The following is a 25,228-nucleotide window of genomic DNA, read 5'->3' as shown; positions in this document are numbered from 1 at the left end:
ATCCCTCACCACATCCCTCACCATATCTCTCACTCTTTCCAGGCAGCTCCATCCATCCCAAGACATCTTCCATATTATCTTCCCCTTCCCCAATCAAATTCCCTGCCAGCCTTCAAGACCAGGTAATTCCGCCACAACACTGCTTGACAGCCATCATCCAACCATCCCTCTTTCATCTGTTGCCCTTAACCTGCGTCTGATTCCACCTGAGAATCTTCATCTCATTTGGACTTCCTCTGGTCATCGTTCCATCTTTCCTTCCGCTTCCCTTGCCCCTCTCACTTTTAGATTTTGATCTATTACCTTCCGAGCACCAGTCACCTTCCGAATACTTGCCCTTAAAACTGACAGTCGGCGGTCCTAGGATCTCTAGTCCGAAAGCGCCTGTCAAGATCTTCACCCTCCTTCCAGATATCAGATCAAGTCCACAAGAAAAATACCACCCCAAGCATGTCTACCTCGCCTAGCGAGCAGAGCGAGGGTGGCGTCCCTCTCCTGTCGTCGCCACGGACTCCGCCTAGGTGGGCGAATGACCGTTTGTCGATCCACGGGGGAGATCGAAAAGAAGAAGCCGGAGGGTACGCCCGCAGCCCTTTCCCCAACTCCGAGCCGGAGCCTCGATCCTACTATGGCGTCAGACCTCCTCGGCCAATTTCTGATGGGGAGTTTCTGAGAAGCAATTTTTCCAGCCCCGACTATGCCTGCCCTGCCCCTATCGTGGCATATAACAGCACAGTTCTCGAAACAATCCCCGCGGGTAGCGTCGCTCCTCCCCCAGCCCATCCTTCCACCAGCCGGGGATACTACTCTGCCGACAACTCGAAGCATGGCATAGAGGAGATGAGCAAGTCGATTGGAAATCTAAACACGACTGCCCATCCGGATCAACAGGTACGCACCTTTACTCTGATTTGTGAGAAGAGTATCCATGACTAACAGCATCACAAGGCTGCGCACTTCCACGTCCGCATTGCCCACCAACGTATCAACGGTATCATCCAGGGAGCTCGTAGGCGGGCTGACATGCCCCCGCAATTTGCCCACCAGCTTGAATACGAGTTGAAGGAGACCAGCCAAAGCCTCGCCAGAGTGACGCTGGCCATCGACAAGCTTTCACGCCACCTCGAGGAGAAGATGGTGGATTGTGATCGTGTCCAGGCAACAGCCGGACTACAGGCAGTGGAGATTGAGCGCCTCCGGCACGATATTGACACGGCCCGCCGAGAGACCCAGTCTGCTGAGACGAACAGCGAGGAGCTCCAGAAGACATACCAGGACGTCTTGCGGTCGATGGAAGAGCAGAGCAAGATCGACCAAGAGAAGATCAAGGTTTGTACCTCTTCTCGAGCCAAAAAGCACAAGAGATATACGCATTGCTAACACACCCATGTTCAGATGTACGAGGAGCAGCTGAACGGCAAGCGTCACTTGTTCTTCGCCCCTGCTAGCCGTGATCCCCGAGAGAAGACCAATGGCTCTAACTCGACCAATAGAGCCAATACGCCTACCACCGGCATGACGTCGGTATCCCACTCGTCGAGGATGGCATCTCCCAGAATCCCCTTCGCCGTTCCGCCTCGGCCATCATCCGCGTTTCCCGGTGCCGGCCCGAGATCATCTGGATCCAAGCCTAGATCCACCCCGGCTCTCCGTGCCAGTTACAACAATACGGGGAATGGCGGCCATTACAAGTTCGAGGAACCCCGTCCCCGCTACACTTCCAACGAGCTTGGGAGCCCTGTCGCGTCCGGGCCAAGCCAGGCGCTCGTGGCCAAGGCCTCCCCCGAGGTAGAGGCTACAATTATGCACTGGCAGGAGAGCTTTGGAAAGGTCTTCTCCATGGTCCACGGGTGGTGCAGCACTTATGCCAACCAGGTCAAGACCGATGACGCGGCACAGATCCAGGCTCGAGCACCCAGGCTCTGGGACTACATAAGCGACATCATCTACCCAGGCCGGCCGGAGAGTGGCGCCTCCCACGCCAAATACCTCCTGCAGGAGGGATCGTCGAGGGTCTATTTCGTGGAGCGCCTCATGCTCCAGTACATCATCAACTGCATGTTTGCTGTCGAGGGATGGACCGAGTTCCGCGAGGACGTGGATTCCAAGTTGAACGCCCTCTCGCAGAGACTGCAGAGCACGGAGTGTGAGTCTTGCGCCGCTCCCCCCCCCAATTTCCTAACCAGATGCAAGTATGCTGACACGCATATTTTTACAGTGTACAAGACGTTCGAGCGGCAGTCCATCGTCGACCAGATCGCGAGCCATATTAACATCATCCTCATGGACCCCGAGTTCCCGTCCTTCCGGCAGCGCAAGGAGAACTTCCACCACCAGCGCCTCAAGACCATCGTGGGGCCCCTGATGGACAGCTCGGCCTCGCGGTCCGACGCCGCCTACGACCTCCACAACATAACCGTGCTGGTCCTGCAGGCGTCGGCCAACATGTTCCAGTCGCGCCAGCACATCCAGTTCGCGTGGAGCAACACGTGCAGCAAGTTCTCGGTCGAGTCGCACGCCGCAAAGGAGACGGTCGTCGACCCCGTCACCCTGCAGATGAAGCAGTGGCGCCTCAAGCTGGTCGTCACCCCGCTCATCACCCTCCGCGACGACCGCGGCCTGACCGCCGTCCCCAGGCGGGTGCTCCGCTCCGAGGTTCTCGTCATGAACTAGGGGTGGTGTGGCATGGTTTTTTTCCCACTCCGGAGGTTTTCCCTTCCCTTTCGTTTCCCCGTTCGGATGGATACTAATGCGTCGGTCGGGAAACTATCGTTACCCGACCGACTAGACGTGCCATCATAGCTCTCTGAAACGGACTCGTCATTTTTCTTTTCCATTGTGCGTCGTCTAACTCCCCTTCCCTCTCCCCCATCCGCCTTTCCCGTCGCTTGATGTCACGGTGGGAGGGGATATAACCCCGCAGCCACAGATTTCTCTCTACTTGGCAAGCCTGGACAGGCCATCCTTGGACGAGGAGTTTTTAGGGCGTTTGATGGATGGATCTTCATTCAATAATGGAAATGGGGGAAAGGGGTAAAGGGGAGAAGAAGAAGAAAGCTGAGTTCTTAGTCCCAGTGGCATAATTAGGGAGAGGAGGGGAAAATCACTGTGACAACCCAGTATTTTTAATGATTTCTTTTCCTCTTCTTTCTTTTTCTTCTCCCGCAAACAGACTGCTTTCTATCCTATCCAGGGGGGGGACTGGTTTGATATGACGGACGACAAAGATGGATTGGTTAGGCGGGTGGGTAACCGACATCCTTGGATTCGTTCATGTGTTTCCCTTACGGCAGATAGGTAGAGATGGTCTGAGAACGGAAAGGGAGTTGAATTTTCGAGCTCAGCCTCCTTCCGTGCCCCGTGATGCTTCTTGAATGCGTGTCAGAAGGAAGGGAGGAATAGAGTGGACCGGAACTTCGCCACCGGGGCGTTTTCCATTCAGGGGTCACTTCTTCCCTAGGGTTTGCAGATGATGTTGATTGCAAGCGGATACATACGGCAAACTGGAGGCACAACGAGCCTCGTATTCCAGCAAATTAGCGAAGTCGGTTCTTTGTCTACCTGTCTAAATGATGGGGTATCAATAACTCCTCTCCTTGATCACCAATCCCCCATCCGCCAGTCTATAGGAAGTCTAGTAGTGATAGTAATACAAAGCAAGAAAGAAGGAAGGAAGAAGAGGTGCCAGAAACTCCAAACTGCCCGCATGAACCCCCGAACCGGAAACCCCGAAAATGCCAAGCAAGGTAACACAGTAAAGCGGCCCCCCCCCTGGACAAACTTAAGCAGCACCGCGGCGGCCGCCGCGCCTGCCCTCGAGGCTGATTCGCCTGCGATCGAGCCGCTTGACGACGCCCCCCAGCACGGCCTTGAGGATGCCGTCGGCGGTCAGGACGCCGCGCTCGCCGTCCCAGGTGGTGGTGTCGACCATGTCCCTGACGGCGCCGGCGCCGACCTCCCCCGCGATCCCGTCGTCGAGCTCGAGCAGGGCCTCCCGCGCGCCCGGCTCGTCGCCGACCTGGAAGAACTGCACGCCGACCTGGTACGGCGGCGCGTTGGCGCGGTCCAGCCTGCGGGCCAGGCCGAGCAGCACCGACTCCGGGTCGTCGGTCGGCACGCCGTCGGTCACCACGATGAGGTTGACGGGCTTGACGCCCGCCGCGTCGGCGTCGCCGCCGGCGGCCGCCACGGCACGCTCGAACGCCGTCACGTACGGGCCCAGGATCGCCTGGATGCGCGTCCCCGTCGGGGTGCCGCCGCCGGGACGGACGGCAGAGAAGAGGTCCTCGACGGCGGCGGCCGAGCGGAGGTTGTGGAAGCCGCCGCCGCCGATGGCGCCGGCAGAGGAGGGGTGGCGGTTGCGGGCGTTGAGGAAGTAGACGTCGACGCCGTCGGCGTCGTGCGAGGCGCACACGGGCGCGATGGCGCGCAGGGCGGCGCCCGTCTCGCGCCACGACCGCCCCGCCATGCTGCCGCTGTCGTCGATCAGGAAGACGGTGTCGAAGGCGGCCAGGAAGGCGTGCGGGTCCTCGGCCGTGCTGAGGCTGTCGGCGCTGATGACGGCTGACCGGCGAGACGCTGCGTCGACTGTGTTGTTGGGCGTGGCGACGGCCTCGTTGTATGACGGCGGTGGGGGTTCCACACCTGTGGGAGGTCCGTTAGTATGGTGGCATGGAGGGACTGGGCTAAGTGACATACGTGGACGGCGTGTTGCCGGCGCGGGGCTGCCGAAGGGGTTGTTCATGGTGCTGCTCTGCTGGGAGGTGGCGGAGTTGGTAGTAGGACGATCCGAGTTGCTGGGTTTTCTTGACAGCTTGCTCTTGAAAGTCCCAAGCTTGGACGATCCAAGGAATGATCTACGGTAGTCCTCAGACATGGTGGATGGATTCTGGTGTTGCATTCTGGAGAAAGGGTGATCGAGTTCGAGGAAGAGAAAGCTCTTAAAGAAGCAGTGATGGGGACTCCGTTTGCGGGGAGTGGAGTAATGACTTAAAGTTCGACAGAAAGAGGCAGTGTGAATAAAGCTTTCGTCGGTGAAGGGATTCACTTGCAACTGCGCCTTTGTGTGTGTTGTGGCAAGACTTAGCATCCATCCTTTATGGCACCTAACGTGGAAACTCTATATACTGAATAATGAATAACTTGGCGATGACCCCAACTCTCGCCTCAATCTTAATGTCAACCTCGTTCGGCCTCTTGCGGATCACGAAGGGGCGTAAGAAAGAACGCCTTCCACTGCCTTCCTTGGTGATATGGTGATACTCCGCAAGAGGTACTAGTGAGGTGCCTCAAGGCGCCCAAGAGATTGGGGCAGCAAATTAGCACGTGATTATTCGTGGCTGTGGAAATTTGTTTGGCGGGGACTTTGGCTACACAGCCTGCTTAGCCACAGTCAGGCTGACACCAATAGTGGAGCCAGGCCCCCACTGACTCGCCGTAATTTCTACTCTGCCGTGTCTGCATACCCAGGCGTGCCAGGCAGTTGAGCCTTTCCGGCGTGGTAGCTCCTGTACGACAGGCGTTGTCCGGGTTTGGTTGATTGCCATTCAAGTGAGACCGGCGCAGAGTTTCGGCTGTGCTTGTGGTGGGAGACCCACGCCCCTAGTGCGACAAGTTCAAAGCAGACTGTCAGTGATGAGAGGTCCATCATGGGCCCTTTTTAACAGTAACTACAGACTCCAGCGCGCAGGATGCCGCCTCCCTACCACGTTGCCGTCAAGTGTGGATATTGATTGGCTCCCTCCTGATAGTTACGGATCGGCGGGGTAGAACCAACCCAAAACCCCTAGGATTACTGTCATTCATCGATCGGGTCTCATTTCCAGGCCATCGCTGAGGTGTTTCGATGGTTGAAAGGCAATCTAATCCACCCTAAACGGGATCCTCAATGAAACATATGTCAATGTGAATGGAGTGAAATCGGCAAGAACCTTCTAGGTTTGGTCGTTTGGATCGTTGCCTTCCCTTGTCCTCTACTGCCGGTCTAATGCAGCTGAGTTTCCCATCTGGCGTATACTGTGATACTGTGACAAATGCGGCGGCTACTAGTTGGTTGCGATGCCGCCAGGATTCCAGTCACTGCTGCCCGATGTCCAACAATCGTAGTAATTGGATGCTTGTAACATTTCCATCCGCAAAGTACCGGTGAAGACAAGCTTTGGCTGCCTCCTTCCTATCTTCCTTCCCTTCACTCCCTCCTCGGTTTCATTTCCAAGTGAAGCCCACCGGCATATTTGCCACAAATCATCGACCGGACAATACGTGTTCCTCAGCAGTCCTCTCGCTCTCAGCGCTCACCTGCCATCTTGACCGCAAAGCTGGGAAACCTCCCAGTCAACTTATCCTACAGGAACCCTTTCCCCCTCAGCCGCAATCATGCAGTCGTTTAACAACCGCAAGTTCAGTATCAACCGCAATACCGGTGTCCCAAAACCGGCGCGGAGGTTCTCCGTTGGGGAACCTGCCATGAGCGGTAGGTTGGTGGTTTTCGCTCAGCCCACTTGACGAGGAAACTAGTTGATGATTGTACTACTAAAACCATGTCCCTCCAGAGACTAGCAGCAAGATCCATCGCCAGTTTCGAGCTGCCCACGAAGGGTATATCGTCTCTCCCAATCCCACCTGCAGCACTAGAGCCTAACCACCGCTGTCTAGGCATCTTCCCCACGCTGGCCTAGATGCGAGCCGAGCCTCGACTGGGGTTGTCTGGTGCAGCGAGAGGGCCGGCGAGTTCGGCTTCTTCGAGGAGCCCGACAAGTGGGCAAATCTAGGTCAAGGTGCCCCCGAGGTATATGAGTGACTTCCCTTCCCCCTACTCCGCTTGTGGGCAGAATACCGAAACTTCTGCAGGTCGACGACGACATCGAGGGCTGCTTCCCGAAGCCCAAGACGCTCGACATCTCGGTAAATAGTAGAGAGTATGGGCCGACGGCGGGCATTAAACCCCTGCGGGAGGCCGTCGCGCACCTCTACAACGAGATGCACCGCAAGGACAAGCCCAGCAAATATACCTGGGAAAACGTCGCAATTGTGCCCGGAGGTCGGGCCGGGCTGATCCGCATTGCTGCCGTGCTCAATAATGCCTACGTTGGGTTCTTCATCCCGGATTACACAGGTGAGCAGCTTCCAGCTATAGCCCCCCCGTGGTGCGACGCCCAGCTGACCCCTTTCAGCGTACAATGAGATGCTCTCCCTGTTCAAAAACGTAAGTTCGAGTCTTCTTCCGAGGGGATAATCAGAAGGCTCAATAAGGGCCCATAGTTTGCCGCGATCCCGGTCCCCTTGTCGGAGGAGGACGGGTATCATATCCACCCGGACAAGATTGCGGAGGAGATTGCCCGGGGCACGGGAGTCATAATTACCTCCAACCCCCGGAACCCCACTGGTAGGGTGGTTCGGAACGACGACCTGGAGGAGATTCAGAATATCTGCCGTGGGAGGGCAACCCTGGTGAGCGACGAGTTCTACTCGGGATACAACTACACAAGCGATTGTGATGGTTCTACCATCAGCACTGCGGTAAGCCGTGATCTTCTTGCCTGACTAAAGCGTCGGCGAGACTAGGTAGCTGACGCGCTAGTTGCTCTCTAGGAGAATGTCGTGGACGTCGATGAAGACGACGTGTTGATTATCGACGGCCTCACCAAGCGCTTCCGCCTGCCAGGCTGGCGCGTGGCATGGATCCTTGGTCCCAAGGAGTTCATCAAGGCGTTAGTCTCTCACCCACCTTCCCTTCCAGCAGTGACGCGGAAGCTAACTGAGCAAATTCGCCGGCGCAGCATCGGCTCCTGCGGCTCGTACCTCGACGGCGGCACTAACGTCCCCTTCCAGGAGGCGGCGGTCTCCATGCTGGAGCCCGAGAAGGTCCAGAAGGAGATGGCGGCTCTGCAGAAGCACTTCCGGGAGAAGCGCGACTACGTGGTGGCGCGGCTGCGGGAGATGGGCTTCACGATCAAGCACGTGCCGGACTCGACCTTCTACCTGTGGCTGAACCTCGAGGGCCTGCCGGGACCCATCTCGGACGGGCTCAACTTCTTCCAGGCCTGCCTGGAGGAGAAGGTCATCGTCGTGCCGGGCATCTTCTTCGACCTCAACCCGGCGAGGAGACGCGACCTGTTTGACAGCCCGTGCCACCACTTTGTGCGCTTCTCGTACGGGCCCAAGATGGATACGCTCAAGATGGGCTGCGACGGCATCGAGAGGGTCATCAACAAGTACGGTGCCCCCCCAACCTCCCCACTGCTGTACCTAGTAGACCCGTGATGCTAACCTGGCTCGTAGGTTCAAGAAGAAGGACTAAAGAGCGGCGCTGGGAGGGTCAGGCATGGACGGATCCATTTACTGCAGAGTCTGCAGGATCTCGTTAAGACGCAGTAATTTTCCTGGCTATCGACAGAAAGGGGGGGAATCGACATCTTGAGAAGTTCGGATGTAGGTACCTAGATAGCTGGGTAAACTTTGATGATTCAGGAACAATTGCTGGGTTTCCCAAACTTGCAGGTTGATACCATTCGTACATGATTTGTGCAACCCTGGCATCGCCGGCTCGTCCAGACCCCGGCCGATCAAGGTTGGACGAAAATGGTTAACCACATTCAGGTGCACCGATGCGTGGGGGTCTGCAGCACGAAGGTTTCGAAATGCATTGATTGATTGGCTCCGGGCCGATTAAGCGTGGGAGGACTGGACGCACAGCACTGAAGATCGAAGGCTTGAATGTTGACCTCATGACTGCTAATTGAATGTTTGAATTCTGAAGAGAAGTTCCTTTTCGTGCCATTCGCTGTCATAGAAGTAAATAGGGCACGTAGGGAAATCGAAACGGGTTGAAATCAAGGCCTAAAGGCCAAGTTTGTAGAATGCCATGGAATCTTGGGAAGGTCTAGGTCGCCAAGCCAAGCCAAATAAGAGCCTCCTGTGGGCCATCTTAATTGCGACGAACACCTCCCTATAAAAACAAAATGAACAGGATATTGAGGAGAATAGCCCCCACGACGATATTCCCGCGACGACCCGCATCTCAACCCAATCAACATCCCAGCATCTGGCCCTCAACGATCGGCAGACCCTGCACAACCACAGCCCCCCCAGGCAAAACAGCAGCAATGGCGGCGGCCAGCGACGTGCCCCCAACCCCGACGCCAGCCGCGACCCCCGCAGTCACGCCATCAGGCGGCGGAAATTCACCATTGCAAGCCCAGCCACTCAGGGAACCCGTTCGCGACGACGCCCGCCAGGGCGTGTCAACGACCACCACTGACAGGCCGCGGCTCGCAGCCACCGCGCAGGGGACCAGCCCCGGCGGCGCCAGCGATCGCCCAGATGCTGAGGGCCGGGGGCCTGAGCACCACCGCGAGGCAGAACCAGCAGCAGAAAGCCACCACCACCACCACCAGGAACGGCCGTTGCTACCCGGCCCCGACGGTGGCGGCGGCGGCAACAGCAGCAGTGGCAGCACCACCACCACGACGGTGACGGTCGACGGCGAGGCCGTCGCGCTGGACCACCTGGGCCCCTTGGTGGTGCACGCCGACGGCACGCTGTCGCGGGTGGCCAACTGGGCGGAGATGACCGAGCCCGAGAGGCGGACCACGGTGCGCGTGCTGGGGAGGAGGAACCGGGCGAGGCTGGAGGCGCTCCGGGGAGGAGGAGGAGGTGGAGGGGGAGAAGCGTCGGGGTAGGCCTTTTCTCCTTTCCTTTTAAGTTTGTGGCGTGGCAAGTTACAGGCGTCGGTCGGGAAGCAGCAGGCGCGGACGCCAAGGCGGTAGGGATGGCGTCGAGCCCGACCGTTTGAGATCTGTTACCCGGCCAGGGCAGGATCAGGACTTGGCACGGCCTTCTCCTAGTTTGAAAGCAGAAGAATATGCTCGGCGAGCCCAAGAGTTGGCTCTTTAGTATCGCTACACCATTAGCAAATACCTGGTCGATGCTGTTATCAAGGTCGAACATGCCAATCGCACAATATGCTTTGGTTTCTGTCAATGACAAGTGTTGCATGATATTGTCAGAATAGTTCGAACACATCCATCACACCCTCTCCACAAGTGACACCCAGATACATATATGTTCATAGTCTCCATCTCAAGTCAGCTTCCACATGGTGCCATGGTCCCCGTGAAAGCATGTACCTGCTAGCCATGTGGCAGTCGGTGACAGCCATCGTAAGCAAGAACAGGATATAGCCTTCCCGTCTTCCCACGAGCCCCAGAAAACACATCGCCTGCCACCCCAGGATATGCTCCTACATCCACTGACGCCGCCGAATAAACACAAAAACAAAGGAACCAAAAAGGAGAGACATGAGCGCATAGACGGACAAGATTGCAGCTTGGCACTGTCACTCCTTGGACAAAGCCTTGGCATCCAGCCGCGCTACCGTCACGCTGTCTCTAACGTCTTCTTTCGATTTTCGGGGATCCCGGTCTTTCTTGTCGGAATCCTTGGTGGCACCAAACTCCTTCCATAACCTGATGACGTCCTCGTTGCCCTCGTTCTTCTCCATGATGAGGTTCTTGAGCCATTTGTTCTCCGTCTCAAGCTGCTGGATACGGCCCTCGAGGGCGTTGACCTTGTCGGTCATCTCCTTGGCCGACTTCTCGAGGGCCTGCTCGCGCTGCTTCTTCTTGACGCGGAAGCGGGCGCTGGCGGCGGTGTTGCGTCTCCGCTTGTCCTCCTCGGCGGCGAAGCGGGAGGCGTCCTCAAAGCTGAGGGCGCGATTCGGGCTGGCGTGGGAGGGCGTCTCGGGCTTGTGTTTCTCTCCTATCCGCGGCGCCTGGACACCGTAGCCGGCCTGGTGCTGCGGGCCCGGGGGCGGCGGATAGACAGTCTGAGGGTTGGGCTGGATTGGCTGCAGATTTCCTAGTGTGTCGGCGAAACTAGGAATGGTCGGTGAGGTATAGGCTGATCCAAAATCGCCCAGGTTGAATTCCCCTGGAGCCATTGTGCCATGGTCAGCGCGTGAGCGATTCCCGGCTGGGCCTCATGACAAGAACAAGACAAGATTTCGCTGAAAACAGAAAGCAAAACATATCAAGAACAAGGGGAGCGTGGCTCCGTCAAAGCATCGGATAACACTGATGCTGGTCGAGGGCGGACATTGCGCGTCGGTGGTTGGGCAGTCTGACACCCTGACCGATTGCACCATCGCATCACGGGGTATTGCGTGACCTGACGGAGACACTTCATTTGTCATCCGCATTTAGGCATGCCCCCAGGGCGCAGAGTCCATGCGGCTTGCATGCCAGCCCGGGTCCTTTCCAATCAGGATACACCGCTGGAGCATGCGGAAAGATGAACTGTGGGGTGGGGTTGAAGCCCATCTTCCTTCCGTGATAGGAAGGCCCTTTTTCGCCTCTGGCGGGCGGGCGGTTGCATATTGAGTGAGAGCAACGGTGAGTAAGGCGAACCGCTGTCGGCACTCGCCACGACAGCAGCAGCACCACCACCGGTTTGTGAGGAGAATGCAAAGAGGAAGAAAAGAATGAAACGAAGGAAATCGTGTCGACTAACCTGACATAAAGTCGATGCCACCAAACTCGCCTATGACTGAGTTCGGAGATGTGAGATCGTCCGGACGCTGCGTTGTCTCGGCCGAGTCAGGCTTGGCTGGTGGTGCATTGTAATCCGTATTCTGGCCAGAATCGAAGTCGAAGAACTGCGTGTTGGTGAACATGGCAAGATCGTCCTCCATGCCAAAGGCCTCGTCGGCAGCAGGCGGGTCCTGCGCGGGAATGGTATTCAGTTCCCGCAAATACTGCGAGACATTTGGTCCCCTCCGACCATTGTATGTCCCCATGATGGGCCTGCTTTGCGACCAAAGACGTGGTTCGCGACGTCAAAGAACTGCTCGATCCGCTGCGCTCTCCTCTTCCCGGGTTCGATCGTGTCGCTCTTGGGCGCGTTCCTGAAGCGGTCGGATATTGATTTCTGCTCGCCGTCGACGACGAGGCTTTTGTGGTGCTTTTGGTTTGTTGGAGATTGAGAGCGAGGGGATGGTAGTACCAGAAACAAAGAGACTGGGGGCGGGGCACTCTTTCTTTTCTTCGAGTCTGACCCGCAGCGTGACTGTATCCAATGACACGATCGATACTTGCAAGGAGTGAGTGGTTGATGCTGTCTAGGTAGGCGGGTTTCGAGACCAATTTTTGGGGGTTTAGGAAGGCTTGCTAAGGGTTTCTAGGTGAAAAGGCAACTGGTGACGGCCAACCCACAACGTTCCGAACAGTGCCGCCAAAAATGCTGGATTCCAATTAGTCAAGCGATTGACTTATCCCACGCTCTCGGTAGACCATGGAAATTGCCCCGCCATCGGCGCAAAGTTGCGTGCACACTTTATCCCGGGACCCCCACTTGGCACTTCCTCAAAAGTACCGCAAAGGGCGCACCCACCCAATCAGCCGTACGATGTACCTACAGACTCGAATCCGCCGAGAACCCATACACTCTTGCACTTCAATCTCCCTTGTGCATAGGAAGGGGGGACGGGAATTACGCACAGCAATTCTGTGAATATTTCGGAACCTGTAGAGATTCCCTGTGGAATGGGGGACCAAAAGTACCCATTTAAAGTTTAAAGTAGATACTATGCAGGCAAATATTTCCCAGCTGCAAGACAAAAGGCATGTGTATTAGCCGGACGTGGGAGGTGGTGCTGTCGAGTCGGTGGTCCAGACTGGCTCCAGGTCCCCCACGGCAAGGTGACTTCCATGCGCCCTGCCCCTCCTCTCTTCAGATGGTTCAATCAATGATTACATCGGCCGATCAACTCCACTAACAACATCATTCTGCCCTGGGCCCCTGACTTATTGATGCGAAGATCACCAGAGTATGACGATGAAAGATGGCGGGTTTTTCCCTCGACCATGTGAAAGCGGAGAGGTAGATAACGTTCTGCTGCGTTGCTGTTGGACGACGTAGGTCCCGTCTTTGTCCGTGTCAGCTACTAAGGAAGAACTCGAGATAATCCACTCCGCCACCCTGCTCTTAAGCTGACAAATTGGCCACGATAATTAACGGTAAGTCGGTTAACAACGAAATGCGCTAGACCGTTTCAGGAACCTGGCAAAACGCACGAGCCCACGACGCGCTCCAGCATCCAACGCGTCACAACATGGGAGGCGCATTGGGATTCAATCGCATTTGTAGCTCATCCGCACCTACACAGGAAGCTTTTTGATGTGGGGCATGACTTGTTGGGGGATGTAGGCGAGGCCGACTTCTTCTGGCAAATGGTTTCAACCATCACAGTGATACTTGATCCAATTCGCGACCAGAGTGTGCCAATTTGATCCATCCCCAGGATCCACGATGCTGCAACAATGGCGCCAATCTCCATCCCCACGACGTCTCGGCTGCCGTCGTCCTTGCGAATCGACGCGGCAAATCCCATTGTCCAAAAGATCCTGAATCGCTTGTCACGTTCATCTCTCCTCTCGATATCACTCGACTGGCTTGACGAGAACAACCAGTCCCTTTCAGCCCCCTACCTGCTCGACGATAGCGACGATGATGACGACGAGCAGGACGATTTCCACCCTCCAGCTCACTCCCTGGAAGAGCTTCAGGAGCTCTATGCCGCCATGCAGACACGCAAGGGATCAAAGAGGGAGGTTGTTGACAGAATACTCGATGGCGACTGGCGCCAAGGGGTCAGTCTTTACCAATTGGCAATGGCCGATTTCCAGTATCTGTACGACCATCCAACATCGCAAAAGTGGTCCGCCTACCGCATAGTGCCCTTGCGTACACCATCAAAGGATGCCGAGGCGGAAGAGCCTCCCAAGGTCGACAAGGAGTCGCTCACAGTGCCGCGCTTCCATCCATCCTCATTCCTGCAAAACCTCCAGGCACAGGTCCTCCCCGATGTCAAGGCACATTACAGCTTTGAAAGGCATAGGAATCTGCCCGTCCTGTTGCTGCGTATTTTCATCCTCGACTCCCCTTATAACACAAATCTCGCGGCTACCAGCAATGGGGGCGACAGGCTATCCTCCACTTCCGAAGCCTCGCGCACCGTCTACATCGCTTTTCCAGACGCATCACCACACATCTTCATCTCCAAATCACAGACAGTAGGGCCGGCCACGGCCGGCGAGTCGAGAAGCCTCCGGACTCTCATCATCCAAGGGATTCCCAAGGCCCTGTCCCGGCCGCGAGAAAGATATACCCTGAAGTCGACGAGCCTGTCGACCAGGAACCTGGAGGAACTCCTCCACCGGAGAGGCTCAGGGCGGACCAGTGCCGCGGGCGGCGGCTGGAGCATCTATGCGGACGACAGGAAGAAGGAGTCGCCCCTGGACACGGTCCTGCCAACACCGCCACTATCCGATGGGGATAACCCGCCATCGCCGAAGCCGGCCGAGGGATCCCGAAAGAGGGCAGCCAGCCCGGCAACACAGCGCGACGAGCGCGCTGCAAAGCGTGCCAGGCGTGTAGCGCAAGCACGATTTGGCGACTCGGCCAAGATCGACGACGGTAGGGGGGTTGAGAGAGTCGACATTATCATTGAGGACGCTTTCCCCTTAGAACGAGATCAACGAAAGCCCATATCTCGAAGTAATGAAGATGGCGACAAAGTTGCTGGGCCGAGGAATAGAGTGAGAAGGTCGATTGGTGGTCGGCGCAGCCAGGTTGAAGAGCTGCTGGAGCGAGAGAGGGAGGCCGACGACCGGGATGAGCCCCTGAACCAGGACCAGGAAGAGCCGGAAGGCAGTTGGCGGCCCAACATCCGGCTGACATTCCACGGGGCCCACGTGTTTGCCGGCATCAGGCAGCTTGTAGAAAACGGGATAATAGATGGGACGCGCATGCCTGGCTGGATGACGGGCGAGGAGGGCGTAACAATCGGGGCCGTTAGGCATGGCAGGATACGGGGGCACAAAGGTTCGGGAATTTGAGACAGGCCTGTCCGTTTGGTTTCTGCGATGAGTCGAGACGAGAAAACGTTGTATGCGATATGAGGTCACACACTATTTGTAGAACATTCAATGAGGTAAAATGTTCTCTAATCACCTCTATCTAGTCGGCTGGCCGAGAGTCTAGACTGTTTAAGAAACTAAATGCATCCTGTAGTTCACTTCACGGAGCCTCAGGACTCCAGGGAAGTGTTGGTTTCCACATTTGTTCAGTCGACCGAGGTAGCGATGAGATGTTCTATATCAGTTCAATCCGAATACCTTGACCGTGTTCTCCCAGGCTGCCTCGCACACGTCTTCCACCGGTACCCCTTTAATCCCGGCGATGATCTTGGCAACCCGTTCTATCGTGCAAGGCTCATTCCGTCCTTTCACCATTGCTCCCTCTTGCCACTTCTCCTTCTTGACCACCTTGAATCTCTCCGGGACCTCGGATTGCTTCTTCTGATTCTTCTTCCCCTGCTTTCTCGCCTTGCCCGGCGCATCTCCTCCGTCCACCACCGGACCACCACCGCCCGCGACGGCCTCCCCGTTCGCGTCCGCGGGCCTCGGCTCGACTAGGTACTTCCACCCCTCGTGGCTGGGGCGGACCTCGCACCAGGGCCCGTCGGTCTCGATCATTAGCCTGTCCAGGCCGACCTCTGCGACGACGGCGCAGTTCTCTGCCGTCTTGAAGCTGCACCCGTTGATGCCGATGTACAGCCCCAGGCCCGACAGCTCGCGCATCTCCTCGACGGTGCCGGTGAAGCTGTGGACGACGGCGCCCCGCTCGAGCCGCTCGAGCCGCTCGCCGAACCTGGACCGCAGGAGGCCGACGAAGTCGGCGTGCGCGGCCCGCGAGTGCAGGAAGAGCGGCAGCTGCGGCGACAGCGAGGCGGCGAGGTCGAGCTGCGCGGCGAACGAGTGCAGCTGCACGTCCCGCGAGCAGTAGTGCAGGCGGTCGTAGTCGAGCCCGAACTCGCCGAGGGCCACGAGGGCGGCGGCCGGCGAGGGCGACGAGCGCGCCTCCCGCACGAAGGCGGCGAGGTCGCGGATGATGGTCGCGCTCCGGGCGGCGTCGATGGCGTCGCCGTCCTGGATGGGCTGGGTCGGGTCCGGCCCGCAGGCGGGCGTATGCTCGTCGTCCGAGTGGTCCTCTTCGTGGTGCCGCGGGTGCGAGGCCTTGAATATGGAGCTACTACATGGGTGGATTCCCGCGGTTGTGTAGACGGTGCCGGCTGATGAGGAGCGTGAGTTAACGGACTACCGATCCCCGATCCTGCCGGAACCGTAACATAGGATTCCTCTTTGGCAGGTATTGCATTGTACTTACGGAACTCTTCGGCGAGTTTAAGAGCATCCCTCGAGCTCTTGAAGCTTGACCCCGTCACGATGAGCTTCGAGCATCCCACCTCCTTTGCTCTTTGCAGCACGCCATTCAAGTCGTCTGGATGCCGCTGCGAGCCATGGTAGCGGCCGCGGTAGATGGGATCAGCTAGATTGATGCCAATCTTTTACTTTGAGTCCCATGGTCAGCCTCGTAGTACAATAGAGACCGAGCAGGATTTAGATCCCTGATTAGGACATACATCGACGTATCTGGGCTTATAACCAGTGGACCCATCCAACTGTTCCCCAGGGGTGGAGGAGACGGCATTTGAAGCCGCCATCGTGAACCCAGCTGCTCCTTTGCTTCTCAAATGAGGTATGTTTTTCAGTCCAAACTGTACAGCTCGGGTTCGCATAGCTCGGCCGAGATGTTTACACCGAGAGGACGGCCCCGGATTCCGTCTTCAATTCCAGTCTTGGGTCGGTTACCTAGTCGAGTTGAGTCATCCAGGTTGACAGTTTTAATTGGTACTTAAGCAAACGCCCTGCCTGTGCATTTGTTTTTTCGCGCTAACACGCGTGTCAACACGCTCCCCCACCCCACCTCGCGTTCTCCTTAAAAGCCCCCGAGAAGATTCACCTTAACATTTCCCAGTCTCTTCCATTCAACACCACCACCTCTGCAAGAAGCAAATTAATATCCTAGAATTGCATTGAGACGTGTCCCGACCACTTTGGTACTTGCAACCAGCAATTATCTCTTTGAGTGTCCGCACTGCATAGTGCCTTCGCCACCCTTCTGACCTTCCGAGCTTCCCTCCAGTCTTAGTCCACACATCCATTCTCGCCATGTATGTCAGAAAGCGCGGTATGTATTAGCCCAATTGTCGATTCTGTGCTTCTCCAAGCTGACTGCTGTGTAGATGGACGCCAGGAACGCGTCCAGTTCGACAAGATCACGGCACGAGTCTCCCGACTCTGCTATGGGCTTGATATGGACCATGTAGACCCCGTTGCCATTACCCAGAAGGTCATCTCTGGCGTCTATGGTGGTGTCACAACCGTTCAGTTGGACGATCTTGTAGGTTGGCCTCCTGTTCCATCACTCCATTTCACTTAACTAACGCTTCTCTCTCTCTGCTCCTAGGCTGCCGAAACTGCGGCGTACATGACCGTCACCCACCCCGACTACGCCATCCTTGCAGCCCGTATTGCTGTCTCCAACCTCCACAAGCAGACCAAGAAGCAGTGGTCATCTGTTATCAGCGACCTCTACCACTATGTCAATCCTAGGAATAAGCGGCCTTCGCCCATGATTTCCCAGGAGACGTACGACTGCGTCATGCGTCACAAGGAGGACTTGGACTCGGCCATCGTCTACGACCGAGACTTCAATTACCAGTACTTCGGCTTCAAGACTTTGGAGCGGTCCTACCTGCTCAAGCTTGATGGCAAGATTGCCGAGCGACCCCAGCACATGATCATGCGTGTTGCCGTCGGCATCTGGGGAGAAAACATCGAGCGCGTCATTGAGACTTACAACTTGATGTCGGGCAAGATGTTCACCCATGCCTCGCCAACCCTCTTCAACGCTGGTACTCCCCAGGCTCAGTTCTCATCCTGCTTCTTGGTCGACATGAAGGAGGACAGCATCGAAGGCATCTACGACACTCTGAAGACCTGTGCTATGATCTCCAAGATGGCTGGAGGCATCGGTCTCAACGTCCACCGCATCCGTGCCACTGGATCCTACATCGCCGGCACGAACGGCACCTCCAACGGCATCATTCCGATGCTCCGCGTCTTCAACAACACTGCCCGCTACGTCGACCAAGGCGGCAACAAGCGGCCGGGTGCTTTTGCCATCTACCTCGAGCCCTGGCACGCCGATGTTTTTGAATTCCTCGATCTTAGAAAGAACCACGGCAAGGAGGAAGTCCGTGCCCGGGACCTCTTCCTCGCCCTCTGGATCCCTGACCTCTTCATGAAGCGGGTTGAGAAGAATGGCGAGTGGACTCTGATGTGCCCCAACGAGTGCCCAGGCCTTGCCGACTGCTACGGCGAGGAATTCGAGGCTCTCTACGAGAAATATGAGCAGGAGGGCCGCGGCCTCAAGACCATCAAGGCGCAGAAGCTTTGGTATGCCATTTTGGAAGCTCAGACCGAGACTGGCAACCCCTTCATGCTCTACAAGGACCATTGCAACCGCAAGAGCAACCAGAAGAACCTCGGTACCATCCGGAGCTCCAACCTGTGCACCGAGATTATCGAGTACTCTGCCCCTGACGAGGTTGCCGTCTGCAACTTGGCGTCGCTGTCGCTGCCGTCCTTTGTTGACTACAACGAGGGGGCCTACGACTTCCAGAAGCTCCACGAAGTCACTCAGGTCGTCGTCCGCAACCTGAACAAGATCATCGACGTCAACCACTACCCGGTCCCCGAGGCGCGCAACAGCAACATGCGTCACAGGCCTATTGGTATCGGTGTCCAGGGTCTTGCCGACGCATTCCTGGCCCTCCGTATGCCCTTCGAGTCTCCCGAAGCCCGTGAGCTGAATAAGCAAATCTTCGAGACCATCTACCATGCCGCTCTCACCGCCTCGTGCGAATTGGCCAAGGAGCAGGGTCCCTACTCGACCTACGAGGGCTCGCCCGTTTCCCAGGGTATCCTGCAGTATGACATGTGGAACGTCAAGCCCAGCGACCTATGGGATTGGGAGAGTCTCAAGGCCACCATCAAGGAGCACGGCGTCCGCAACAGTCTTCTTTTGGCTCCCATGCCTACGGCCTCGACTTCCCAGATCCTGGGCAACAACGAGTGCTTCGAGCCGTACACGTCGAACATCTACCAGCGACGAGTGCTTGCTGGTGAATTCCAGGTTGTCAACCCATGGCTGTTGAAGGACCTTGTCGATATGGGCCTGTGGTCGGACAGCATGAAGAACCGCATCATTGCCGCCGACGGCTCTATCCAGGCTATCCCCAACATCCCGGCCGACATCAAGGCCCTGTATAAGACTGTCTGGGAGATCTCCCAGCGTACCATCGTCCAGATGGCGGCTGACCGTGGTGCCTTCATCGATCAATCCCAGTCCCTCAACATCCACATGCGGGAGCCTACGATGGGCAAGATCACCAGCATGCACTTCGCCGGTTGGAAGCTTGGTCTCAAGACCGGCATGTACTACCTCCGCACCCAGGCTGCTGCTCAACCTATCCAGTTCACGGTTGACCAAGAGGCTCTCCGCCTGCAAGACACGGCCGTTGGAAAGACGACTTCTGGTCTGAGGAAGCGCGCCCCACCTTCGGGCAGCTACATGGCATCGTCGCACTCGGCCGTGCCGCGGCCCATGTATGCCAAGAAGGAGGATCGCCCCGGCGGTAATATCGCCAGCAACGGGATCCCGACTCCCAGCACCACGCCCCCACCAATCAAGCTGGCTGCCAATGGCGACGTCCAGTCGCGCCCGCTTGCATCGCCTTCAAAACCCGTCCCCTTCAAGGCTGATATCCCCGAGGGAGACAGCCCCAAGGCCTTGCCCACCGAGCCAAGCGAGAAGATCGAGCTCGAAGAGCTCAGTGACGCTACCCTCGACAGCAAGAAGGAGAGCCAGAACGAGGACGAGGAGGATGAGAGCAAAGAGCGGGAGACGGACATCTACTCGGACGCTGTCCTTGCTTGTAAGTTGTTGGAAGAGAAGCCATCATAACTGATTCACTAGATCCAGCATGCTAACTCGGAATTCACAGGCAGCATCGAGAACCCCGAGTCGTGCATCATGTGCAGTGGCTGATCTGTCACCCTGTCGGAGAGCGATGATGAGTAATGCGATGGTTGATGATAGGATATAATATTGTACTGCATGGTCTTTCTGGAGCGCATTCTCTTGCTTTGGGCGCTCAACACTAAACACCTGATACCAGCAAGGATGCGCGTTTCGTTTGTAAGGGCGGAATGAATTGGTCTGGTTCTCTTTTCTAGTGGGCTTGCATGGGTCGAGTCCATCCTATCAACTGTCGTTGTCATCGTGTTGTATTTACTGTTATTATCAGGCACCTGGGTAGGTAGGCAGGTAGGTAGGTAGGTATTGTACCAGGCTCTGGTAGAACAATATGCTTGCGCACCACCTCACGATCATGCTTCACCTACGGAATCCCCGAATTCGGGACAGCTGTTTCCATGTCGATCTCTTCAGCTACCAAGGCAATAACAGAAAAGTTAACATGGATTGGCTGCGCTACTACTCAGCTCTGCTGGAAGGTGCCGCTCCTTTCCTGTTGGAGATGAGGTTGTTGGTGATAGCCGGCATGCTCTTCCGAGCTAAGCGATCATCCTGTGAACTAGCGTACAAGGGTTTCAGTTTAGTACACTACAGATCGTCGGGAGAGGATAACAGCGAGTCAGGAAGCTTATAGGGTGGATGGAGAGAAGATTGGCAATCTAGATAAACCGTAAATTTTGAAGGCATTTCTGATCGGACCTCCTCTCATCCTGTACGACCCTGGGCTAACCAACCCCCTGGCAGAGCCGATCGTCTTCCGTAGCACACGATATAGTCATTGAAGTTATGAAGTAGGCAGGTGCGGGGCATCCATGGTTCAGGGGGGACAGCTTGAGCAAAGCCGGCAACGGAATCCTGTTGTATTCCGTACGTCTGTATTCCGTACAGTACAAATATCCCATCCCCATTTCCCTCTAGCTGATTTCTTGGAGAGCTAGAAACTTGTGCACCAGTTAAACAGAAAACCCTCGGTTTGCCCGACAGGCAATCATCAAATGGGGTGTGACGTTCACGCTCCATAAAGATTAACGCTTACGTATGCAGACATGCACGACGTCCTGCACTCAATTGCAGGGGAAAAACAATGGTCGCAAGCAAGGTCTCAGCGAAGCTGGCAGTAGCCGCGCTAGCAACTCCACACCCCCCGCAACTCCCCCGATCTACGGATGCGTATCCGTACATGTGTAAAATTTGAATTCGTGCCCAGCATGCGAAAGAGCAGTCAGTGGAGGCGGGACTGGGAATCGAAGCAGAAGTCGGCAGCGGAGACGACTTCTTTTGGAGCGTGAGAGTTTAATGCCCGCTTGTGACATCAACATCAGCAAGATCGCGACGATCAGCTTTCCTGCCGTCTCCCAAAAAATACCCTGCTTGCAGTGCCAGCTGAACAATCTTGATCCGAGACCACAGGATCCCTGTTCCCGCTTCCTGGATTGAGCGGGAGCGCCACGATCTGCAGATCGGAATATGCATTGGCCAATAGGAGGTTGCCAACGAGAGATCCATCCACGGACGTGGCAAGCGTCCTGACCTCATCCTTCCTGGCCAGGCCCATCTTATTTTCTTTTTCTTCTCCAACCTCCCAGGTCGAACTGACCAGCGACGAATTTGGTCGACTTGGCAGGCACCCACGGATGCTCCAAGGGTATAGCAGCAGGCAGTTCTGAGATCCCCGCAGCCTCGGTGCAGACCTAGCGGACAAGCGCCAATGGAACTCGGGGACCTGATCGCTGAAGCTTATATGGGCCTAGTCGAGTGTAATTCTCCCTAGCCTCTCACTCAACTCGTTTGGTTGGTCCTTTTGACGGTTCAGACGGACAAAGTCTCGTCATGGAGAAGTCAGATGGAGTACAAACTCAATTTGCGCCTCCAGTGTCCGCTCCTGCGACCTGTCATACAAACAGAGTACGGGAAGGCCGAGGCCCATTGGACGGCCAATGGTTGGCACTTTGGCCATGGTAGCACACACCCCCTTCCGTTGAAACCTGGAGTGAATTCCTGGTCGTTCGCCGTCGCCTCTCGCTGCACTAATGTCTGCCATGCCACCCCTGTCGCGCCCAATGAGCCCCATGCGATGCAGTCCCGCTTTTCCTCCTATGACTTCATAATAGCAGACGGGGATATTCTCCAGTCCCGGGATGCTAGGTTGCTTAGCTTGATCTCTAAATGCACTTAATAAGATTTTCAGCTTGGTTGACTGGGCAATGAATGGTGAAAGCAGGGAAGTCTGGGTGCCAGGTATTTCCAAACTGACAGGTACCTCGACTTACCTACCTGCGAGATATATGGATGTTCGCAAGCGCGCCTCCTGCTTCTTCTTGACAGCGAGGAGGTTGGTGCGTAAATTAAAGGCTGAAAAATAAACAAACCGACGTAAGGGACTTGCAGCCAGGTAGACCCCATTCAAAGACGGTGCCTGAAGTCGGCGAGAGAGACCGGGAGGTACCTTCAAACCCCGGCAGGTAACTCATACTCCAGCTTGGGGGCCTCTGACGAAGATTCACACATTCAGTGACATGTACATACTACCTTCCGTGTGTACCTGCAGCTGGGTGAGGCACCCACGGCACTTTCCCAACCTAGATCGACCTCACTCACGGCAGGTAGTTGCCCGATTTAGACCAGCTTGTCTCGCACCCTTTATTAGATACCAGTCTCCCGCCTGCCTCCCTCTCATTTCCCTCGTCAAACAACCTACCTAATAACCTGGGTGCCCTGAACGTCACTCTCCAAACTTGGTCCGTCATACCAAATCCTGGAAGCTTTGAAGTGAGCATAACTTCCCCTTTCCCTCGTCCTCGCCCTCGCCATCACTCTCTCCACTACCTCCACCAAATCTCCCGATTCCAGTCACAGCCTAGACTTTTTCCTAGCTCATTACCCGTCGCGTCCATACAACTTTAAGTCTAACCACAAAACACTCGCAGTGTCGAGATCAATACTTGAATATTCCATTCGCTCCGACCATCCAAAGCCTACACAATGAAGTCCAGTATCTTCGTCGCCGTGGTTGGCACCACGCTTGTCGCGGCACAGAACTTCCCATCCGGGTTCCCAGAGTGCGGCGTGAGTATCCCCCTAGGCCGGCCCCAACCAAGATAGGACACTGGTGTACTGACTCTCCTCCCCAGGTCACCTGCATCAGGAACATGCTCGCCAAGGCCGGCGAATTCAACTGCCAGGCCAACGACGCTGCTTGTCTCTGCGGTGTCCAGAACTTCAAGTTCGGTGTGCGTGACTGTGCCTACCAGTCCTGCGGAGATGACAATGCCGCAGCGCAAGTCGTCGATTGGGGTAACCAGTACTGCGCCAACGTCGGTGCTGGTGGCTCTGGTGGCTCTGGTGGCTCTGGTGGCTCTGGTGGCTCTGGTGGCTCTGGTGGCTCTGGTGGTTCTGGTGCATCCGGCACTGGTGCTTCCGGTGGTGCCGGCGCTTCTGCCACGTCTGGCGGATCTGGTGGTGGTGGTGGTGGTGTTGGCGGAGGGGGGGGAACGGGTGGAGCGGGCGTAAGTCGATTCATAATCCCTTCTGTGGTGCGATGCTCATATATCTCAGGGTTCCGGTTCCGCGATCACTACCTCTGCGATCGAGACTGTTATCACCAGCGGTTCATCCACCTTCACGTCCACGATAGGATCGACGACCATCTACGGTGGTGGCTCAGGCGGTGGCTCAGGCGGTGGCTCAAGTGGTGGCTCAAGTGGTGGTTCCGGTGGTGGTTCTGGTAGTGGTTCCTCGGGAGTCCATACCAGCACCTTCACCACCACTGGAACTAGCGACTCCTCGACTTTCACTAGCACTGGAACAACGACTATCTCTGGTACCGGTGGCGGTGGCGCCGGTGGCGCCGGTGGTGCCGGGGGTAGTAACAGTGGTTCCCATGCTGCAACCACGTCGGCTATCGTCTCAACCATCACTAGCGGTGGTTCGACCTCGAAGACCACTGTCGGATCTACCACGGTTTCCTCGGCGGGTACTTCCTCGAGCGGAACCAACGCTGCAGTGGTAAGTTTGATGACATATCCCAACCCATGACAGCACAGTCTAATAAGATAAACAGGGTGCGTACAAGACCGGATCGCCAGCTGGCTTCTTTGCCGCTGCTGGTATTGCCGCCATGCTGCTCTAGTTCGAGGGTTTTCTTTCAATTGATGCGTTATGAAGGGCCAGGGATGGAATTGGGAGCCGACCCAATGATTCAAATATTAATGCTGGGATGGAGTCAGGAAACGTGGATCTGGGTCTCTTAACCGGTCGCTAGGAGGGCTGGCTTCATCCGCTATACGTACATACCGTCGTGTGAAGATAAATACCCATGATGGTGGATGGCATTTGCGTTGCTTTCTCACTCTCATTGAAGGACCAAGGTTAATAATAGATAGAACCCTGGTCATTGCCAGGGAATGGTACGAATGACCATTTTCTGATACGCTTTCGAGTCACTTTGAGTGCTGAACGGCGATGCCTCGTTCTCTACAAAAATACGGTATACCGGTTTGTCTAGCTTTTCAATGTTTGTTCTTGAGATGCCAGTCGAGACTACTATCACGCGGTCTTCCTTTCTCTATCCGGGACGATACGCTAGGAATTCAACAAAGGTCCTGGTACCAGGCCCTCGCAATCCGCTTGCAATCTGGTTTCTTAAACCTCCTGGTCCACAGCGAGTATGTCTCCCACCCTGTGCTAGCAGCTCTTCGAGACTGCCGCCATCCAGCAGGGCGGCAGAGGGTTTTGCGAGTGAAGAATGGGTTCGGCCACGGCGCGCGGTCAGGGGAGGTTTCGCCGCAGCCAGCAGGATGGATAGAAGAAGCAGACTCGGGCCTTGGGGAATCAGTTGCTCTTTTTGGGTCCTCGGGATTCCGGAGCTAACATGGAGCTCCCTGATTCGTTGGTGTCTCCTCTGACATATATGTGCAGAGGCATACATGCACACCGGGGGCCGGGGGAGGTTGGTGAAATCAACCTCGTCCTGGGAGTTGGTGTCTTTGGCTTGGCGGCTGCGTGTTTCTCTGCCTGGCCAACTTGCAGGTTTAGGTTTCGGGGTTCGAGAAGTTTGCCGGTTGGGATGAGTCTTGGTTGTAGGAATCCGGCGATGTTTCTTTGAGTTATATTGTTGAGCGAAAGCTTCGACGATGGAAGTTATAACCGTTGGGCAGAATATCTAGGTAACCTCGCGTGGGCGGGCCATCAGGGGATGGTCGACCTTCTGTCGGCGAGGGGCACTTGA

General features: G+C 56.2%; 8 protein-coding genes across 8 annotated transcripts; 5 read left to right on the top strand and 3 right to left on the bottom strand.

The window, feature by feature from the left end:
• Positions 1-450: 450 nt before the first annotated feature.
• Positions 451-2,673, top strand: QBC33DRAFT_560877 (uncharacterized protein; the record flags this gene model as incomplete). Its single annotated transcript, XM_060430092.1, has 4 exons — positions 451-891; positions 949-1,329; positions 1,396-2,146; positions 2,219-2,673. 4 exons carry the CDS (start codon positions 451-453, stop codon positions 2,671-2,673), a joined length of 2,028 nt encoding a protein of 675 aa, XP_060281723.1.
• A 1,108-nt stretch (positions 2,674-3,781) lies between these two features.
• QBC33DRAFT_455466 (uncharacterized protein) lies at positions 3,782-4,876 on the bottom strand (the record flags this gene model as incomplete). The annotated part of the gene is made up of 1 exon (XM_060424773.1): positions 3,782-4,876. The coding sequence occupies one exon, from the start codon at positions 4,874-4,876 to the stop codon at positions 3,782-3,784; it is 1,095 nt and encodes a 364-aa protein (XP_060281722.1).
• Positions 4,877-6,262: 1,386 nt separating this feature from the next.
• Positions 6,263-8,447, top strand: QBC33DRAFT_143290 (pyridoxal phosphate-dependent transferase). Its single transcript, XM_060422127.1, has 9 exons — positions 6,263-6,472; positions 6,552-6,597; positions 6,655-6,787; positions 6,850-7,114; positions 7,173-7,204; positions 7,261-7,518; positions 7,591-7,709; positions 7,779-8,213; positions 8,281-8,447. Exons 1-9 carry the CDS (start codon positions 6,376-6,378, stop codon positions 8,297-8,299), a joined length of 1,404 nt encoding a protein of 467 aa, XP_060281721.1. The 5' UTR covers positions 6,263-6,375; the 3' UTR covers positions 8,300-8,447.
• Positions 8,448-10,336: 1,889 nt separating this feature from the next.
• QBC33DRAFT_455348 (uncharacterized protein) lies at positions 10,337-11,794 on the bottom strand (the record flags this gene model as incomplete). Its single annotated transcript, XM_060424765.1, has 2 exons — positions 10,337-10,929; positions 11,509-11,794. The coding sequence occupies 2 exons, from the start codon at positions 11,792-11,794 to the stop codon at positions 10,337-10,339; spliced, it is 879 nt and encodes a 292-aa protein (XP_060281720.1).
• Positions 11,795-12,924: 1,130 nt separating this feature from the next.
• Positions 12,925-15,082, top strand: QBC33DRAFT_143284 (CHL4-domain-containing protein). Its single transcript, XM_060422126.1, has one exon. The coding sequence runs from the start codon at positions 13,317-13,319 to the stop codon at positions 14,892-14,894; it is 1,578 nt and encodes a 525-aa protein (XP_060281719.1). The 5' UTR covers positions 12,925-13,316; the 3' UTR covers positions 14,895-15,082.
• Positions 15,083-15,155: 73 nt separating this feature from the next.
• Positions 15,156-16,561, bottom strand: QBC33DRAFT_579624 (endodeoxyribonuclease-like protein; the record flags this gene model as incomplete). The annotated part of the gene is made up of 3 exons (XM_060431150.1): positions 15,156-16,129; positions 16,225-16,402; positions 16,481-16,561. The coding sequence occupies 3 exons, from the start codon at positions 16,559-16,561 to the stop codon at positions 15,156-15,158; spliced, it is 1,233 nt and encodes a 410-aa protein (XP_060281718.1).
• Positions 16,562-16,796: 235 nt separating this feature from the next.
• Positions 16,797-20,173, top strand: QBC33DRAFT_143233 (ribonucleoside-diphosphate reductase large chain). The gene is made up of 4 exons (XM_060422125.1): positions 16,797-17,088; positions 17,144-17,301; positions 17,368-19,900; positions 19,970-20,173. Exons 1-4 carry the CDS (start codon positions 17,070-17,072, stop codon positions 20,011-20,013), a joined length of 2,754 nt encoding a protein of 917 aa, XP_060281717.1. The 5' UTR covers positions 16,797-17,069; the 3' UTR covers positions 20,014-20,173.
• Positions 20,174-22,697: 2,524 nt separating this feature from the next.
• On the top strand, positions 22,698-24,586 carry QBC33DRAFT_544488 (uncharacterized protein). The gene is made up of 5 exons (XM_060428463.1): positions 22,698-23,067; positions 23,133-23,343; positions 23,389-23,507; positions 23,557-24,006; positions 24,062-24,586. The coding sequence occupies exons 1-5, from the start codon at positions 22,984-22,986 to the stop codon at positions 24,128-24,130; spliced, it is 933 nt and encodes a 310-aa protein (XP_060281716.1). The 5' UTR covers positions 22,698-22,983; the 3' UTR covers positions 24,131-24,586.
• The last annotated feature ends 642 nt before the right edge of the window (positions 24,587-25,228 follow it).

This window comes from Phialemonium atrogriseum (genome assembly GCF_030411735.1).
Source record: "Phialemonium atrogriseum strain 8032-3 unplaced genomic scaffold QBC33scaffold_19, whole genome shotgun sequence".
NCBI classification, from domain to species: domain Eukaryota; kingdom Fungi; phylum Ascomycota; class Sordariomycetes; order Cephalothecales; family Cephalothecaceae; genus Phialemonium; species Phialemonium atrogriseum.
Note: the sequence above shows the minus strand (reverse complement) of the source record. Positions and strands in the feature narration are given on the sequence as shown.

What these genes read in the sequence shown, in the direction of transcription:
- QBC33DRAFT_143290 (XM_060422127.1), top strand. Translation starts at nt 6,376, where the DNA reads ATGCAGTCGTTTAACAACCGCAAGTTCAGTATCAACCGCAATACCGGT. An exon ending in CTTCATCCCGGATTACACAG is followed by an intron (nt 7,115 to 7,172) that starts GTGAGCAGCTTC and finishes GACCCCTTTCAG; the next exon opens with CGTACAATGAGATGCTCTCC. An exon ending in TGCTCTCCCTGTTCAAAAAC is followed by an intron (nt 7,205 to 7,260) that starts GTAAGTTCGAGT and finishes AAGGGCCCATAG; the next exon opens with TTTGCCGCGATCCCGGTCCC.
- QBC33DRAFT_143284 (XM_060422126.1), top strand. Translation starts at nt 13,317, where the DNA reads ATGGCGCCAATCTCCATCCCCACGACGTCTCGGCTGCCGTCGTCCTTG.
- QBC33DRAFT_143233 (XM_060422125.1), top strand. An exon ending in CCGTTCAGTTGGACGATCTT is followed by an intron (nt 17,302 to 17,367) that starts GTAGGTTGGCCT and finishes CTCTGCTCCTAG; the next exon opens with GCTGCCGAAACTGCGGCGTA. An exon ending in CTCGGACGCTGTCCTTGCTT is followed by an intron (nt 19,901 to 19,969) that starts GTAAGTTGTTGG and finishes CGGAATTCACAG; the next exon opens with GCAGCATCGAGAACCCCGAG.
- QBC33DRAFT_544488 (XM_060428463.1), top strand. Translation starts at nt 22,984, where the DNA reads ATGAAGTCCAGTATCTTCGTCGCCGTGGTTGGCACCACGCTTGTCGCG. An exon ending in TGGTGGCTCTGGTGGCTCTG is followed by an intron (nt 23,344 to 23,388) that starts GTGGCTCTGGTG and finishes CTGGTGGCTCTG; the next exon opens with GTGGTTCTGGTGCATCCGGC. An exon ending in GCGGAACCAACGCTGCAGTG is followed by an intron (nt 24,007 to 24,061) that starts GTAAGTTTGATG and finishes TAAGATAAACAG; the next exon opens with GGTGCGTACAAGACCGGATC.